The 19,416-nt window shown below is 45.2% G+C and overlaps 2 protein-coding genes across 3 annotated transcripts in view; both read right to left on the reverse strand.

The window, feature by feature from the left end:
• Nucleotides 1–1,231: 1,231 nt before the first annotated feature.
• SLC35D3 (solute carrier family 35 member D3) lies at nucleotides 1,232–9,074 on the reverse strand. The gene is made up of 2 exons (XM_063329502.1): nucleotides 5,996–9,074; nucleotides 1,232–4,826 (listed from the first exon to the last, which is right to left on the reverse strand). The coding sequence occupies exons 1-2, from the start codon at nucleotides 6,429–6,431 to the stop codon at nucleotides 3,997–3,999; spliced, it is 1,266 nt and encodes a 421-aa protein (XP_063185572.1). The 5' UTR covers nucleotides 6,432–9,074; the 3' UTR covers nucleotides 1,232–3,996.
• A 1,778-nt stretch (nucleotides 9,075–10,852) lies between these two features.
• The window catches only part of PEX7 (peroxisomal biogenesis factor 7), a 47,788-nt gene continuing 39,224 nt past the window's right edge, over nucleotides 10,853–19,416 (reverse strand). Inside the window, exon 10 of one of the 2 annotated variants that reach the window (XM_063329503.1) lies at nucleotides 10,853–14,083. In XM_063329503.1, the coding sequence (XP_063185573.1) occupies nucleotides 14,015–14,083 (69 nt within the window). In that variant the 3' untranslated portion in view covers nucleotides 10,853–14,014. Of the gene's footprint in view, nucleotides 14,084–14,113; nucleotides 15,319–19,416 lie in introns of those variants that run through there. The other variant, XM_063329505.1, reaches the window with a different exon arrangement.

Below are 19,416 nucleotides of genomic sequence, written 5' to 3' on the forward strand. Positions count from 1 at the left end.
ACCCCTCAAAGCAATACATGAAATTATACAGGCACGGGCAGAGAGGGAAAGGAGACGGGACTCTGTGGTGTTAAACCTTAACCAGGGCAAGCAGCAAAATGTTCAAATGTTAATTTAGAGACCAGAGCTGAAGCGCTTGCACCTTTCTGCCTACTGAAGCCTTTGCCTGCAGCAAACAGACGTAATCAAATTACAGGAGGCCGTTAAGCACTGGCAATAAACTATCCCTGGACAGACACCAGGCTGTGGAGTGTTGCTTAATAAACTGTGAAATTTCTTTCACTCTCACCTGGGTTTTTTTGTAGGTTGCTCTTCTTTTCCTTCTGGAAGGGATGGTAAATGCAGGATCAGTTTGTCAGTGATGTATGCAAATTTTTTACTTACCCTTAGAAATTTTAACTGTCCCTGCCTCCAAATGCCCTGGCCTCTCTTTAATTTCTTTGAGAAAATAATGTGTTTTAGAAAAGACAGCCAGTCTGGCTTTCATTTTCCTGTTGCATGTGTATTTGTGCGCGTGTGTGTGCATGTGCGTGCGTGCATGGTAGTGCTAGAGCAGGTGTTACTTGTGTTGTCACTGAAACTAATGTTTATTCTCAAAGCAGTCATTGTGCATCGGGTTCATTCATTATCCTGGAACAAGGACAGTTTCTTTCTCTAAACCGTCCCCTGGGCACATTTGTGTGGAGCTCTAAGATGAATTCTGCCATAATCACCAGCCTCAGTGTCTGGCACAACCCAGTTCCAGCCACGGGCACGCTACATACTTTTCACCCAAAGCAAACAGGTAAAAACTAACGCTTAAGTCATCTCCTAGGGTTGCCACGTGACATAGCTGGTAATACAAATACTTAACATTGTAAAATAAAATCAGTATTAAGTCCTTTAATAATGCAATGATTTTATAATATAACTCTTAATAAGGAGCATCTTATTTTTATGTATTTTAAAGTTACAGCAGTTACACTAGTGACACTAAATCATCTTAAATACGTAACCAGAGAAATCACTGCTGAGAACCACAGATACTTCAAGCTGTACAGAGGACTCGGCCACTTCAGGTTCTTGTGTTCCTTTGTCTGTCCTCAGGCCCTCTGTCCGTGACAGTATTTATAGTGTGTGGTCACATGCTGAGGAAACTTGGACGGTATAAAGGCACAAGAATAACTATAAATGAACCAAAAATGAGCACCCCCGAGTAGCAACAATAAGAAAACCAGAAGGCTTTTGGAAAGCAACGCATTTTATTCCCACATCTCATTCTGCAGTCTTCCGCCAATGCTATTAAAATACCTCAGCACGAGGCAGTATTTTTATTTTATTGTGCGACAGTCTCTTTTACTGAAAAAGTGGATTGCATTTGCCAAATTCCCATTTTAATTTAGGGAATTTACAGGTATAAACAGAATGCAATATAATCACATTTCAACCACACATGCAAACGTACAACATCGTAACAGCAGCTTTTTTAAGAGTCAAAACTGTTCGAATTTCCGCAAGTTTCTACTAATACTTCAACAACAGTAAGCGGCAAAACACTGAACTCCCCCAGGAAAAAGTCCTGCAACAAGGGTCCGGGGGGGACAGCTTTCTACAGCACGTGCCAAACACGGAATGTGCGCTACAGGATCTAAGACTGGCATCCAGGTGGTAAGAAGATCCACATTTCTTGTGGACAGAAAACACTGAGCACAGTGAGGACAGATCAGAAATGTGGGCTTCTCTTCATCCATCCGTACGACTACAGTGAAGTTCAGTATCAACGAGTTTAGTAATACAGCAACTGGAAGTCATAGGCACAAACTTCTTTAGGATGCATTTGAAAAACTAACAAAAATCCTATGATATTAGCCTAGAAACAGAAAATAGTGCTTTTTTTTGCAAAAGATGCTGTGTGGAGCTTGAGCAGGAAGTAAACGACGTATTTTGGCATACAGCCAGAATCTCTCGATACTCACAAGCTATACATAATGTGTGATGTACAGAGATCTCCGTGTCCCGTCCCCCCAGCTCAGCAGCTACAGGCTTTTAGCCTGAATGTCTTTATAGCCATCTGTTTCAAAATTCATGGGTGATGCCAGGTCACCCGACTTCTGCACTCACTCAAAAAACGTAATGTCGCACCCGATGCCTCTGCCTGCATTTATTGACAAGAATCTAAAGCTCCCCTAGAGATCGGTTTTGCAAATATTCCCTGCTGGGGAAATTGCTCATTTTGGATTTCAGTGCTGAACGTGCTGCGAGGCTAATGCTGCCTGCTTGGCTTGAGAAGGCATTGGGCTAGGCACTGCTTGATTAGGGCTGTGGGAATAACTGATTTTCAGTTCAGTGGCTTAATAAATAATAATAATAATAATAATAATAATAATAATAATAATAATAGAAACAACAACAACAACAACAAACTTGGTTCATTTTTTCAGGAGATGATAACAATGTGTTTTAGCCTGTGGTCAAGATGGCCCAATGGCTGGGGCACCCTTTTGGGATGAGGAAGACTCACAGTCAAATCCCTTCTCTGCCTGGTTCTGAGCAAAGGTTTGACCCAAGGACCCCTGCCTCCTGAAAGGGTGTCCCCGGGCTAAGAAGTACTCAAATGCCTGTTTCCCCAGCTTTTCCCGTTAAACATCTATGGTACAAAATACCAGTATATTCAGTAGAGGCCCTGCTGGAGCACCTGCTTCCCGCTTCCCATGGGATTGCTGGAACGGCCAGGGGGGAGAGGCAGCTCTGCCCCTCGCAGCCCGTGGGGACGGTCTGGGCACAGGGGAGCAGGTTCCACCAAAGCCACCGACATCTTGGTGCCTGCGAGCGCTCGGCTGCGGGACCTGCCGGAGCACACTGCAGCTCCCTGCCTGCCTGCCCTTTCTTCCACCGCACACCCCAGCACGGGGACAGGGAGGGCTGATACGCACAAAGCCATGTCCCAACATGTGGCCAGGATACAGCAAAACTGTCCCACAAAAGCAGCCCTGGGAAGCCCAGAGAGATGGTGTCCCCAGTTTGGCTATCAGTCTGTGCTTCTGGAAGAGAGAGATGGAGAGGACACCTAGGTTCCAGTCCAGGCTCTGCTTCCCCCGACTTTAGGGTACAAGGAGGGGATAGCACAAGGCACACGCTTTTTCCCTAATTTTTTTATAGCCCTCCCGAATCAAATTAATACATACTAACATTTCCAAACTCCTTCATTTGGGTCAAGCTAATATTCCCAATGCTACATGTAGTTAAAGCTCATAGAAAAACATCCTTCTTTTTCTAACCAAAGCTTCTCAAAAGCTCAGATCTGGTTCTGCTCTCATGTACACCACCCTAACACAAAACTATTTCTACTGAAGAGACAAACCACCCAATGTAAACCAGGTCCAAGGTCCAGCCTGGCCACAGAATCGGAGAGTTTCAATTCTTCAGCTAAGAGGGTGATTTCACACCAATATAATTGAAGTGGCACAACCTCTAGCTCTGTTGCAATTGTACTGACGCAGAGGAGCACATAAAAGTATAGTTAATACTAATAATAAGAGCTTATATATTGTAGGAATATATTTATAAAGAGTACCTATAATTGGACAAACAGAGATACGGAAGCACATTGACAGAGCCTCTGAATGGTGTTAAAATCACAAGGCTCCAGACACAAGCTAAGCTACAGGCCAGTGCCCTGTCACCGGCACTGCCGACTAAGTCATGGTACTGATGTCCCCCATGGCCCAGGCTGCTGGGCAAGCACCCCCTGACTGCCCATCACCCAACTCTCTCTGTGGCCACAGCAGAGGACTCGGCACCTTTAGCTGTGGTGGGTCTAAACTGATGTATTGAAAGCAGCTGAAAGCAAGCCCAAAGCATGAGCAAACTCTGACCTGTTGCTTTTTGACAATGAGGTAAAGTCATCCTACGTGATTTGGATCTGTCAGCATTGATGTGGAAATGTATGCTCTGCCTTCCCCCCTGTACAGAGAACCAGGTGTCTGTCCTCAAGCAATAGGTTTTCAAACCTGCTTTTTAAGGGTTTGGTAGCTCTTCATTTTCTATCAAATAATCCTTCTTTATATAATTAGCACCCCTCACCAACCTCCATACTCCAAGATAGGCATCCTTCAGCGAGCTCCTGTTCACTTCTTGTGTGCCGGTGGCTTTCCCCTGGACTGCCAGTCCCTTGGCAGGTTTCTCAGTGCCGTCCTTCTCTTCCTCTCCGCTCCGGCTGTCCCCCGTGGCTGATCCTTCCACTGCTGCTTCCTCAGCTCCCTTCTCCTGGGAAATCGCCTCCATCGCAAACAGTGCTTGGTCCCCAGCCTGCCTTTTCCCCTCCTCTTCTCTAGCTTCTTTCTCCAGGTCCTCATAATTGCTCTGCCGTCTGGTCTCAATGTATTTGGCCACACAGTAAATGACAGACCCCAAGGTGTTGACCACAACACCGGCTATAAATAACTTTGTGGGCTCCACATCATTGAACGCCACCATGCCCACCGTGATAGTTGCTATGCTCTTCACCACCCCTACGAAGCTGGTGGTCACAGCCGAGTTAATGTAAGTGCAGTGAAGGGTGGTAAAGTTCATGGCACAGCTAATCAGGACGCAAGCGATAAAGATGCATACCATGGCAGGGTCCTTCCAGCCTGGGAAGGACCAGACATTGATGGAATCCATGCTGGCAAAGGAGCAGATGATGAGAAAAGGGGTGGCCGAAACAGCGATGGCGTACTGAGCTGTCAGGGGTCCGTATTCACTATCTACACTGGTCTTCTGAATGAGCACCAGGTAGGCAGCGTGTATCAGCACGGCCAGCACGCCTGTCACATAGCCCATAGCATCCCCGGTCAGGTCACCAGCTCCTGTCGGGAGAGTCACAGAAGGAAACAAGCATGGTTTTTGCATGTGAGACAGAAAGAGAGCAAAGTTTTGGGCTGGGGGGATATTTAGGAAAAAGTATCAGTGCCCTTAACATAACTCCTAGGATTTGTCATGCTTGTCCCGAGGCTGGACACACTTACCTCCCAACAGATATACCTCTTCTTTTTTTTTTTTGAATGCTGCAAAGCTATTGAATGTCCTCTGCCTTCCCCCTAAACCCTGCAGCCAAAATCACATTGCATTCTCCCTTTTATGAAGACATTACAGGAGCTTTGCAGCTGAAATCGCACATACACACAGCAACAGGGCAGGCACACATCAGCTCCGGCTGGCCGGTCTGCCCGTCCCCCAGCCCCCTAGCCTTCCTTCTGCCCTCCCGCACCCCCAGCAAGGCCAAGCGATGTGGGGCCCTCACAGCGAGAGCCTCCCTGCGGAGCCCCCGGTCAGGCTTCTTTGCAGATCAAACTATTCACCATGTGTGTGTGCTCCGTTCCCTGGGGCAGCCCCCAACCCAGGAGCGTTGCCAGGCCACACAGAGCCAGCTTTGCTTCCCACCCCACCTACACCTCGGCTGGAAACCAACACAAGTAGGGCCCCTGGCCCCATGGGGTTGCAGCTGACACCAAAGGTTGCTCCTACCCCTGTAAGACTGCACTTACCCCAGGAGGGCTGCAGTTGCCCCCATGGGCTTGCAAGTTGCCCCCAGAAGAGTACATCTACCCCTGTAAGGTTGCACCCACCTCCCATAAGACCACACCTCCCTCTACAGGGTTGCAGCTTCACTAACAGGGTTGCAATAAGGTTGCACCGACCCCCACAAGGACGCACCCACCTCCCTGAGGTCGCACTGAGCCCTGCAAGATCGTAGCCGTCACGGCGGGGCTGCATCCACCCCGCAAGGTCGCACCTGCCCCCGTGCGGTTCCGCCTGACACAGCGGGGGCCGCGGCTGCCCCCGCCCCGGGGTTGCACGGTCACCCGTACCCTCGCTCCTTTCCCCCCCGCGCTGCCGCTGCCCGCCCCGTCCCGTCCCGGAGCCCAGCGGGAGCGGCGGGGGCTGCCGATGGAGAAGCGGCGCGGCCGTCGGGGAGCCCCGCGGCGCGGCCGCCCGCCGCGTCCCGTCCCTCCGGCGGCGTGGCGGTCGCACTCACCGGCCAGCGCGGCTCCGCAGGTGGTGATGAGGACGGCGACGAGGACGCCGGGCGAGGGCATGCCGTCGCGGAGCACCAGGGCGCCGGTGAGGAGGGTGACGAGGGGCAGGCAGCGCTTGAAGACGACGTACATGGGGAGGCTGAGGCCGCGCAGCGACCAGAGGGTGAGGGTGGACTGCAGGGTGGCCAGGGCGGCCACGGCGGCGAAGGGGCGCGCCAGGCGGGGCCCGAAGGGCGGCAGCGCCGCCAGCCCCCGCCGCCGCAGCGCCTCCAGCCCCAGCGCCGCCGCCGCGCTGCTGAGGCACTGCAGCAGCGTCAGGAAGGCGAAGTGGTAGCGGGCCAGCAGGAACTTCAGCAGGATGTTCAGCGAGCCCGAGCACAGCCCGTGCGCCACCGCCACCGCGACGCCCCGCGCCCGGCCCCGCCACCGGACCATCCTCCCCACGCACGGACCCGCCGCCGGGGCCCGCGGCACTGCCGCCCGGCCACCCGCCGCGGCGGCGGCGGCGGGGGGACGGGACGGAGGGAGGCAGGGGGCGGGCGGAGGCAGGACGCGCTCCCGGTAGGGCGGCCGCCGCCCCCGACGTGTCGTGTGTGTCCCCCCCCTCCCCCCGCGTCGCCCCCGGAATGTCCCCACCGCGCCGCCCCCGATGTGTCCCCCCCGCCTCCCCGCCCCTCCTGTCCCCTCCCCGCCGCCGGCTTCGGTGTCCCCCCCCACACCGCTGCCCCCGGTGTCCCCCCAGACCCGCCCCGCGGTGTTCCCCGGAGCACGCCCCGGCTCAGCGAGGGGTGGGAAGCCCCCCTCCCCGTCGCCCGCAAACCCTTCCAAACCCCACGGAGGACCGCAGCGCGGGGTGGGGGGGGACGGCGGTGAACGGACGGGCGGCGGCAGCGCGGTGTTTTCAGCCCGGGGGATGAACGCGGGGCGCCCGCAGCATCGCGGCGGAGCGCGACCGGCCCGACCCGACACTAACGTGGGAGACCCGTAGGAAACCCCACGTCTCCCGGAGCGGGGAGGTCGGTGCAAGGCCACCCCCCTGGGCAGTACTGCTTTTCTCTCCCCAAAAGCTTACGGCTTCCCAGGGAAAAAGCATCCATCGAGCCTACCGGCGGCATCCCGCCTGCAGCATCCCGCTTCCTCCCGTTGGGGTCCCCCTCCGGGTCGCCAAAGGAAGCCCCTTCTCGGGCGGGGGAAGCGAGACGGGAACCGCTGCTGAGAAAGCAGGGAGAACCTGTTCGTAGCGGGGGCGGGGGGGGGGGCTTTCCTTGGAAAGTCACTAAAAATTGGTAACCACACAGAGTCTTCGAAAGTGACATTTTAAAGCCTGGTCAAGTTCAAATAAGCTCATCCTTTCTCTCGACTTGGCAGGTGAAGGTTTTTAACGGGAGACTGCAATAAGTCACCTCGACTCTTGAGGAGCCGCAAAAGCAGCTCTCGGCCAGCCAGCCCTCTGCCAGCTCCTGCACCGGCAGGCAACGCAAGGGAGTGAAAAACTGTACTTTTATTTGGAGCTGCCTTATAATCTTGAGCCTTCTGTCTTCACACATGATAGGTCTCTCTCACTAGCAGACTACCTTTCACCCATCAATACAAGATTAGCAAAGTTATTCTTTATTCTTTAAGCAAATTTTAAGCAAAACCAGCCTCCTCCCTCTCCACAGGAATGGTATTAGGAAGAGCCAGCTTGGGGGAAAATGGCACGCTTGACACCCAAAGCTTGTTTTTGGAAGACTTACAGTAAAAAGAGCGGACCAAATCCTGACAAGGACTGCCAGTTCTGGTAGGCTTGTACGGACTTTAGCACAGCATGCCTTTCAGCAGCATTAAAAAGGCACAGCTATTTTCTGTGAGATTTCTGCAGAAAAATGTTACAGTTCAGTCCATAGGCTGAACTGCCGTCTAGACAAGGCCAGCTTCCAAAGCCAGCTATACTTCTTCCCAGTCATTGCACCAGGAGCCCTTATGCAGCTCGGTGAGACCTGTAGCAATGGCAGGAAAGGAATGCTGATGCCAGCAGCTCTCGGAGCAGGGCAGGCACGAGGACTGCCAGGCAAGCAAGGGGCACGAAATGACCACGCTGGTAGGGAGGAGTGGCAGGAAAAACACAGGGGACCCGCAGCGCTGGGCTCTTCATCTGAGCCACGAGAAGCTGCATGTGCCCAGGGCTGTTGCTGGCTGCAGTGAAGGGGCTCTCAGTGGTCAAGAGGATCAGTCGCACCAAAGGGGATGCGTTACATATTCCCCGGGCTACAACTAGCAGTGGAGCTGGTAGGGCAAGGAGGGAGGGCAAGGTTTATAAAATGAAACGACAGAGGTACACATTAAGGTATGAGTGTTTGAAGCTGAAAACGGGTAATGAGGGAAAGGAAACCATGTGCACCACCGAAATTAAACAGCAGAGGTGAACCACAAGAGAATATTCTCTAAGCAAAAACTAAAGGAACTTCTTTTCTGTCAGCCTTTGGGGTAAATGTGTGGATGGAGACAGAAGCGATGTTTGGAACTCTAACTTGCAGTCTGCTTCCAGAAGCTGGGAGCTGAGTGCGAGTCCACCTTGCACTTCAACGCCACCATCCATGCCAGCAGCCGCTGTCACTCTGCCCGTGACGGATGCAGGCATAGCAGCGCTGCCTTCTACTTTGTGACGTGTTCCTGGATGAAGACTATTTCTCAGCAGAGGCAAGGCTGTTATTTTTCAGTCTTCAATTTATTCATTTTTTATCAGGCTGCTGTTCTCACTCCCTCTTTCTTGCTTGGCCTTTTCTCACCTTCCTTCCTTTCCCCACTCGCATTACAGAGCCTGACATTAATGCAAGAACAAGACTGACTTTGTGAGGACCACTGTAATACTCACCTGACTCAAAGCTGCAGCCTCGCTTTTCCTCCTTCTTCATCTTTACAGAATCTATGGGTGGATTCTTCTGATAGTTATCATTTTAAATTGGCTTTTTCCCTTTTGACTTTAAGCGTTCCCTAATTATTTTCCATGACAGTTTCCATTTCATTCTCTCTCTGGTTCTTACCAAGGCAGTTGTATTTTCATCTTCTTCTTACATGGAAATCTTTAGTTTTAATAATATTTGAGTACATTTCTATTGATTAAAAACTCCACCGATTGAAATATTAAAACACCGAAAAAAACCACCCTGGGACTGTGTGTGGATGCCTCCTTTTAAAAGGTGAGAGTAATACCTATCTGAATTTCTCAGGTTACGTCAGTCACAAAAGCCATGGATGCAATCAGGATACTTGGAAGTTTCATCTGTGCTAAGTCAGGGTGGGAAGAAAGCATGCACCAAACCCCAGAAGTTTTCAGGCAAAATGACATGCCAGTTGTGGTCACCTCCCTGGAGTCATGGGGCACTCCACCTCGGGGGCCTTCACCCACTTCAGCAGCATAAAATGTAAACTCACAGTTAAGTGGCCTGAAATATTAAGGCATATAAAGGTTTAAAGGTTGAAACTCTCATTTAAACTTACTGGAGACCAAGTTTGGCTTCAAAGCCCACTGAAGAACTGTGCCGATGCACTTACTCCAGCCTCCCTTTGGACTCATCCCAAGCCCACACAGCACAATTTAAAGGAACGTGTGGATCACTGTGACAATGCTTGCACATGGGAGGAAAAAAAGCCTTCTACCAAATAAGTGCAGATGGAAAAAAAAATATCTAATTATGCTTTCTGGAAATACTGCAGTAATTGGGACTCCACTTAAGCGTAACCTCTGGAAGAAACCATTTTGTCCCCTCACCAGTGAAATTATCACTAGAGAAGAGAGTCTCTGACATTGCAGAGGAGCAGGCTGCAAGTCTGCATTGGGGGCCAAACACTCCCGATTGAAACAGAAACACTGTCTCTCTAGGAAGCCTGTTCCAGGGTTTGATCACCCTCTCAGTAAAGAAATACTTCCCGATGTCCGGTCTAGACCTCCCCCAGTGCAGCTTTGCACCATTCCCAAGCCACCTGTCACTGGATGCCAGGGAGAAGAGCTCAGCATCTCCCTCTCCACTCCCCCTCCTCAGGAAGCTGTAGGTCGCCCCTCAGCATCCTTTTCTCCAAACTAGACAAGCCCCAAGTCCTCAGCCGCTCCTCACAGGACATTCCTTCCAGCCCTTTCACCAGCTTTGTTTCCCTCCTCTGGATGCATTCAAGGACCTTTGCATCCTTATGAAATTGTGGGGCCCAGAACTGCACACAGTCACACTAACACTAAATTTGGGAACTCAAGCCCCCATGTCCCAAACACCATATCCTATCACTTGGAACTCACCTGTGTGGCAAGGCCAGTTTCTCTTGCAACATCTCTCACGGTACCCCTAATTTTAGCCTTGTCTATACACAGCAAAGGAAGGTGCTAACCCTTGCCAAACCATCCCTTTTTTCAACACGGATTCAGGCCAGGCCCAGTACTACTCTCAGAAAAGACAAGTTCTGCACTTCACTGGGAAGGAATTGGATAAAGCAACGTCATTTGAGATGACACTGCAGTGAAAGTACTTCCCTCACACTATCTGTTCTCGTGTCCAGAGACAGCAGTGGGTGCTCTGTTCATAAGTTGACTCCGTTACTAAATGCTGACCTAGCGGTGGGGCACAGATCATGGTAATGAATAGCTCTGTGGTTCCTTACAGTAATGAGATGATTATGATGCTTTAACTCTAATCCTTTGGTGCAAATTATGCTCAGCTCTACATTTCACCCAGGTACAATGACAATGTCACAGAAAAAAAAAAACCCACATGGAGCACATTGGTGTCAAATTCCTAAGGGCATCTTTTTAAAAATGGTTTCTCTGATGAAAATTGTTGGAGCAAATTGGCGTCAAATTCCTAAGGGCATCTTTTTTAAATGGTTTCTTGGCTGAAAATGGTGAAGATCTATATACAATATTTAATGGACAGTTTTTCCTAATTAGGGTCTAATGCAACCATGAGGTATATAGAGGAAGCCTTGTGCAGACTTGTATCCATTCCCCCTCACATGCCCTGAGCACATCCAAAGCTGAGCAGCGCTACTGGGAGGCTTAGTACACCCAAGCCTCTGCAGCAAAACTTGAGGCCAGCACTGTACTTGGCTAGAAGAGAGACATCACTGCATCACTGACATGCAGCCTGCACAAGCAGACACAAAGAATGATTTAAAATAGCTTTCCTTTATCAAAGTGCAGACCTGATGGGACATACAGCTAGGCAAAGTTGCCTAAAGTATGGTCACCAAAAGTACAGAGGAAAAATGCAACTGTCACCCAGTATTCATTCAAGACATAAACCACGATTACAATCTCTTTACTTATAACATACTCTGTTTTTCACTGCATTTACTTTTTGATCAACGTTTCTTAATTGGGGAAGTGAATACAAGAATGTAGCCAAAGATACTGTGTGCAATTAATTTAATAGCATTGTAGATCAGCAAATCCATTCCTTTAGAACATGATTAATCAGGATGTTTCTTGAACCAAGGAGAAATCTATTGGTTCCATAAAACAAAATCTTCCACAGGAGCAAGTTTAAAAGTAGAACACATTACATCTTCAAGATTGTGGCCGTTAAAGGTCTCTTTCAGTAAATGACAAAAAGATCAGAAGCTAGTATTGCTAGTATTAGCAATAAAGTAAGTGTTTCTTTAAAACTTAAACACTTCTTTAAAGAAGTGTTTCTTTAAAACAATTACAGCAAACGTTCCCTGAGAATTAAGAAACAGCAACTACTATTGCCATCTCGGTTGTTCTGTTACAGTGCAGAAATGTTACAGCACATTCTCTCCATTCAAAGATCACGCAGGAAGACTAAAGGCCACAGTTTTTGTTTACTATGTCCATCTTCTGGATGCACTCATTTTTCAAGAGTATTAAATCTGGATGCAACAACCCTCAGCTCAGGACACGAAGGGAGAGAAGGCAGTTAAGAAAAGGTTTAACCCATGTGTTGAACGTGCATGTTCAGAATTCCTTCCTCCCACTTCCTTCTGTGCTAGGTTTTCCAAATTTGCCCTTCCAACTCATAGGCTATAGCAGCATTCTGGAATATCCCCCTCCTTTCGCCCAGAAACAAGGATATAAAATACATACCCACCACCAAAATGTTCCATTCACTTAGACAAGTAACTTGTAGTCTAAACAGAAAAGGGAGATAAAGCAGCAGAGTGGAGTAACTATTAAAGTTGAAATAATCAATTTTAATGTCTAAAATTAGATTTTATGGCCCATGGTGTTGCTGAAAGCTGTATGCAGCACAGCTTTATTGTTGCATCATTCCTCAGCACAAAGAATTAAAGTGCAGTAACATGTGGAATTTGGTGCAACACACTGTCGGAAAAAGAAAATCTACTTTTTGTTAATAATTCAGCTCAAGAAGATGGCATTCTGGGGTCAGTTTGCATCGACACAGAAAAATATAAGATCCTATCAGGATCCAAATTCTCGTGTTGCAGAAGAGGGTTTCTTTCTGTCTTGCCCTAACACCAAATCAATATATGCGTATCTCCCTGTGGCTACCTGCTAGTCCCCTGGCTCTTTCTCCAAGATAGCACAATCATTCTTTCCTTGCAAGTTGCAGGTCTCAGCTCTGCTGAATTCTTTCTTTCGTTTCTTCAAAGCATCCAGCAGATCTGGCAGTGTCTGCTATTGCTTGAAATACAAGTTGTGCAACCTAGAAGTGTACAGCATTCATTACCAGGAGACTATGAAAACCCAACCAAAGCTCTGCAGAGACCTGACCTGCAAAGAGTCTTTTGATGGTAAAGTTTGTTGATATGGAGTAACGCCAGAAAGGAGACAGCTTTAAGAAGGAAAAAAAAACATTAAAGTAAAATTGGCTAGCAGGAAACCAGGACAGAAGTCTAACATACACCAGTGAGAACCACAGGACTACCACAGTTGCATCCTGAAAGAGTATTCAAGGAAGACTGGAGAAGCATAAAAACTTCTACTTGCCCCAGAAAAACTCAGATGAAAATACCAGCATGTCAGCTGAGGAGTCAAACTGGGCATGCAAAGTACTCAACATAGCTGTAACGCGTTGGATATGTTCTTGTAAGTATAATAGCTTGGCCACACTGGACCTCTACGCTGATGCCATGCAGTTAATCTGCAAGTATCTAGGTGCAACTGGTCTGCACATCAGCTCCTACTTTGTCCAGGTTGTCAGAGGTCCAGAAACACTGAATATATGACCACATTCCTCTTCTTATCTCTTGGAAAAACTTTCTAAGTGGAAACAGAAGACAAGCCTAATAAAAGATATGGTTGTCCTATCTCTAAATCTTGAGGATTGTGATGCAATTAGTGTTGCATATATTTCATTTTTTCCTAAGTGTTTTCTCTATCATCAGTTCTGCATGACTTCATCAACTGTTTTACTCAAGGAGATCTAAGGGAAAAAATGTATGAAAACAATCTTTACCATCTTTGTGAAGCTGCAATCAAAAAGGTCAAACAAATCAGTTGGCTATAAACTATGACATTTACTGTCTATCAAGAGCAGTGATCATATTGCACAAGAAAATAATGCAATGTGAGTCATGGTAAAACATATAAATATAAATGCATCTGAGCGATACAAACCTCAGATCGACATTACAGCATTTTATAGTGAAAAGCCACTCTTCTCTTTTTTACAGTGACATTATTTCAAAATACACTGCCAGTTACTTTTATTCTTTATAAGGATCAAGAAGACTTGATCTGCTCTCATCAAGAAGCCTCTGCTCTCAACATTAGCCAGACAGATCACAAAACTGTGTTGGTGATTCTACTCTGAAGACACCAGCTCAGATCTGCTACGGTCACTCTTCGGCCATTAAGTAGCTGCTGAACATTTTGCTGGCTCAAGTACTACCTGTACAATAAACCAAACCCTAAAGTCTCCACATGCTGAAGTGCACAACACTCCGTTCAAGTAGTCTTTTACTTAAAAAGAAACACTAAGATTAGTGACACGGTTGACACTTTAGCGCAAGTCTGCTCATGGGGGAAGAGAGAAAGGTTCCTGGTGCGTCAGATCTCCTTCACTTTCTCTCTAGACGGGAACTGCCAGACATGATGGAGTATAAATCTTGACTAGTTCGTCCCAAGCACAGTCCACCACCTACAAAGCAAACAAAATCTATTTAGATCCCTCAATAAATGTAATTTTTACAAAAAAACGAAGGAACTTAGAAGAAATTAAGGCATATTGTGGAGTTAGTGTTGTTTGGTACTCTGATTTACAATGCTTCAAAATTATATAATAATGCAGTTGATTTTGTTTTGGGTTTTTTTTTTTTTAAACTTTGTCTTAACTAAGGTCCATGAAAATTCACAATTTCCTATTTTTCATCCTCCCATGAGGAAAGCAGGGAAACCTTTGGGTTTCAATTGATTGTTTCAAATAGGCTAAAGAACGAAAGTAACTGAGAATGAGATGAAGGAAGGACACACAAAAGTCCAAACCTTGTGGTGTTTCTTCTCTTCGCGAGGTCTCAGGACCCTTTTATATCTAAACCCTCCATGATCAAATCTGACCAACTTTCTTACATTTGCAGGTAGGGAAAGTTATTATAGACATTTTCCTAATGGAGAGCTGAGGAATGGAGAAATAAAGAAGTTGACAAAAAATGATGCAGGAAGTTTCTTGAAGAATGAAGCTAGAACCTCAGTCTCACACTGTTAAGCTATGAGATTGTCTAGTGTTCAGAAAACAGATGTCTACTTGCTGAGCACTGAGTACTGGGGGTGCTGTTGCTTCAAGCACTACCTAGACCCCACTAGTCTGATGAGATGTGATACCACTTGTGCCAATGGCATCTTATAAACACAGCCACCAATTCCAATATAACTGAAACTTTTCTGATTTGCAAATCCCAAGATCTATTCTAGATGCAGGTTTGAACCTAAAAATCACATAAGCAGAAGGTTAACCAAATTCTATAGTATTAAAACATTTTAATAAATAATCAGATTCCACAGAAGATGACTACAGAATGCTTTAAGTTTGAAAATTATTTCATTATGCACTTCAGCGTTTGTAACAAAGTGAAAGGGTTAACCACACTGACAATTACTCAAGTAGATGACCTATAATATATATTCACAAAAAATATTGTGGGGGACAAGAACTAAGGCAAAGGGAAGAAGAAAGAGGAGAGCTAATGAGAAAAAGCTGATGAGCCCAATAAATATATGCCAGTAAATCTGGCTAAATCCATCTTGCATTATCTTTATAATGTCCTTTCCAGTTGGGATCACAAAGGATACAGTATTGGATCCTCTGCACAACAAGCTTCCTTCTGCTGCAGACTGCAATTCCTGTTCTCTTCTAGAGCCAGAATGAACAGCTGCACACTAAAAATTTGGAAATCCAACTTCAATATTTGATTTCAGACTATAATTAGCCCATTTTGTGTTTACTATACTGGACTATTATTCATTTTTATTGCTTCCTTAGCTGGTTCTACTTAGTTATTTGAAGTGCTTTCCACATACATCTAAATGGATCAAAAAAAATCTCTTGACAAAGTGTCTGTCTATTCATACGACATAATAGAGCTTTGTGTAATATAATGTTCAGCTGCATTGCAGTCCCCCAAATCATACCAAAAAGAAAATTTGAGTTCTCCACTAAACACTATGTAGAAACTGGCAATCATATAAAACACTTTTTTTTTTTTTTTTAACATCCTCCACAGCTCTGGATCAGTATCTGTTTTTCTATAGGCAACACTTTCTACTTTCATAAAGAAACAAGAAACAGAGACAGCATCTGGAAAAAATCCCATGGGAATTCCCACCTGTTATCAATATAATTAGCATCCCTGAAGTAGCCTCTGAACAAATATAGTTACAGAACCATTTAATCTAGCAACACTAAAAATAAACAGGGGATATGAAAAGGGGCTCTGAAAAGGATCACTTGCAGTAATTTGCCCAACTCATTGACTTAATGATAGCACATGAAAGATGAAAACACAACCGGCAAACAAAAGGAAAATAAAAGCTACAGCAAATAATGGTGTATCCAGTTCTCCTGTACAGCAGGAAATCTATAATGGAATACTGACATCAGAAACCTTGATGAAAATACACATGCAAAGAAGAGCAAGTGGGTATGTACGGGAACCTGGGACACTATAGCAAGGAATAGCATTACAAAATGCAATAGCTCTTCCATTTCTCCATAATACTTCCACCAAAATACAGCCACGACTGTAAGAGAAAGGGGACAATTGCAAGCTAACAGCATGGCAGCCAGCATGAACTGAGGGACAGCTGCTACCAGCCCCTTCGCAGTATCTCATAGATTGTCACTGCCTCAAATACAAATGACTAAAATGAACGCTGGGATAACGAGAAGTGCCTGTTCATGCAGCTACTGCATCCATTTACAAAATGTCTTCTCCTTTCATTTTGCCTTTTTTCTTATGACCTGTCTTATAGAATGGTCTTATGACCACTGTATGCCTTTCCCCAGAAAAAGGGAACATAGGATATTGAATGTAAATGCTTTAAAAGTATTTAGAAATGTCAGTTCTCATGTGACATTTGAACATTTTTAATACATACTTTAAAGCACTTTAGCCATTGTTTTAGCCATTTTTTGAAAAACTTAATGCTACTTAATTTAAATTTTAAAATAGCAGCAGGAATTCCATTGGGATGAGGGCTGATCCAGCACACCACAGTAAATAAATATGGCATTAAAAAAAAGCTGCAACTTCCTAGAGTTTATATTTTGATCAATGAGATGATGTTACGAACAGGTGGAGAAAATCTTCCTGTGATAGGATGAAGGACAAAGAAAAACTGAAAATGGCCTCACGCATTATTTACATATCTGATAGAAGTCCTCACCATTAGGACACAAAGGCACGGAGGTTTGACTTTCTGTGAAAATGTCTTCACTGTCTTGGGTACAAGTTTTACTCCCAGATTGAAACAAACCTCACTGATTTCAGTATTTAGAGGGTGCATTATTTACATATTTTACTTTTTTTTAAGCTGGCATGCAGAGTAGAAGACAGTTTATTTCAGTTGCAAAAAACTGTATAAATTGTAGTATCCTTATACTATTGAATATTTTGGACACCCATATGCTATGCAATTTTCATTATCATTTCTGAATACCAAATTGCTCTGGTAACCATAGAATAAAATTCTACTATAGCAACTTTTAACTACCAGAAATTGCAGGGAAAAGGAGAATAACTAGATCTTAACTGTAAATGAGGAATACTCTACGTTACACTGACTGGTAAGTTACATCAAGAAATAATGCAACTAGAAAAAGCATTCAAAACCTGGTAATTTTAACTAAACTATACAGGACAAAGGCAGTCTAACAAAATGACGTTTATTACTTGTCTCTAATGCTTTTATGTCAGTAGCAAAGTTGCAGCACTAGTATCTATGCTGGGGTACTATACTGTTATTACTGCACAATAAACATCATGCCAAGTTATCTGCCAGTAGAGATTTAAGTCTATTTGAAGCACGTAAAATGGGGATCACTGTATTTCCCTTCAAGTAAAGCCAAAACGCAAGCAAACAAACAAAAAACTGCAGTCATCACAGGAAGCTGATTGCTTGGCTAGAAAATCATAGTTTAACTCAAATGAAACAGCTATCCTGTATTTTATTGAAGTGTTTATCCTTGTTCCAGAGGATAACAATGTTTCCCACCAATTGATTTAATATTGACATCCATTCATTTATCAAAGCCATTTCCATTGACTCACTAACTGATTTACTCCCCTGACAGGCCCTCTGTTTGCTATGCATCACAATCATCTTGCTTTGCAATAGGCTTAGACCTTTTCCAGCACCTGAGGGCAAACCATTCAGTCTAGTGCAATTACCTGCATGACCTTCTGCCTCTTTACTGTTCAGAAGCAGCAAGAAAACAAGAGAAATCTCCCAAGTTAGCTACTAACTTGTTTCAATATTTCAAGGCATAATAAACCCCCAAGCCCTAACCAAGATTAAATACATTCTAAAGAATGACTAGAAAATTCGGGTTCAGTAACCCCTTTATGACAGGGTTTAATCAGAAGAAAGTACAGTTCTCTCTACATTAGTATTTCCAGAAGTATCTGGGTGCCACTCAGCTTCCAGAGTGCTCATAATAAATCATAGGATAATACACAAATGTGTCTGAGAGTGACCCATTTCTCTTCTCAGCTTCTCTCCATCCCATCCCATTTTCAAATAAAACCAATAAGACCCGTCTTTTTTTCTGTAGAAGAGACAGTAGAAAAAGGATTCAGTCCTTCACTTCCATTAATGTTGTGTTTCCCTTCCTCTCGTAGTTTCTTATCTTCTGTGTCTTTTCATACAGAATTTAATGATTTATTTATATCATTATCAGGTATTTTTGAGGGGTCTTGAGCATCCTCTGTAAGCATGTGGGATGGAGATTAAGCGGAGATAAAGCAAGCTATTAGGTTTGCTACTCATCAGATTTACTTTCACAGGTGATCATTCCTCATAATCCCCTTCCAGACCAGAAGAGTTTTGGCCTTAGCCCACATTCACACTTCATGCACTAGAAAAAAGTGAGTAGAAGGTACTTCTATTTTAGTACTACATTCTTTTGATCGGGGCCATTTAAAAAGATACAGGTACATTAAAATTGATTGGTTAAATGCGTAATGGATCATGCATGAGTTTAAATACATTCAATACCTAATTTGTAATAGAAAATCCGAACCACTAGTGTGGCCTTTTGTTCGGTCAACAGTTGCTGGGGTGAACTGCAGAAACTGCACCTTTACACAACCGTGAAAGTGATGGGAGTTTGTAAATGAAAACTTTTCATTTTCAATGTGCAATAACACCATTGATTTTTTTATTTTACTTTTGAAAAAACACACATTAATTTAATTATTTTTTCCAGTCAAGACAGAATAAAACAAACCCTGGACCAGAAGTTCTTATGAAGATCTAGGTTCAAACTACAGTAATCAGAAACAGGTGTTCCAAATACTGCTTAAGAAATCCATTTCTTTCTTAAGGAGAGAAAAAATAAAAGATAGAAGACTTGAGAGGCACTACTTTTCAGATTGCAAAGATATGTGACAAAGAACTGATCTGAAAAACAGGGAGCTGCCTCAACATTTGTTTCGTTGCTCAGACATGGGCAACAGGAAGATGACTTGGTAGTCATGCTGCACATTTCTAAATGCAAGTCTTCTGAGGGTGCATTTCATCACTAAGATGTAAAGGAAATTGAGATGTGAGCTGCAGGTTAGAGAGAAATCCTTGGATTTCCCACAGTATTTATAGCAACTTCTCTGTGCTCTACAGATAAGGGGAAAGCCATTTCCCCAGTCTTTCAAGAACTGTTTTTAATCGGTAAAGTCAATCATAAGTTCTGTAGCAGATACGCTGGAACTGAAAAATGCCTTTGTGTGCTGATACTAACCTCACTGACCCCAAACGCAGTCA

Source organism: Chroicocephalus ridibundus, chromosome 3, assembly GCF_963924245.1.
Source record: "Chroicocephalus ridibundus chromosome 3, bChrRid1.1, whole genome shotgun sequence".
NCBI classification, from domain to species: domain Eukaryota; kingdom Metazoa; phylum Chordata; class Aves; order Charadriiformes; family Laridae; genus Chroicocephalus; species Chroicocephalus ridibundus.

Excerpts from the sequence above, each read along its gene's own strand:
- SLC35D3 (XM_063329502.1), bottom strand. The coding sequence starts at position 6,431 with ATGGTCCGGTGGCGGGGCCGGGCGCGGGGCGTCGCGGTGGCGGTGGCG. Across the intron at positions 4,827-5,995 it reads CTGCGGAGCCGCGCTGGCCG|GAGCTGGTGACCTGACCGGG; the intron begins GTGAGTGCGACC and ends CTCTCCCGACAG.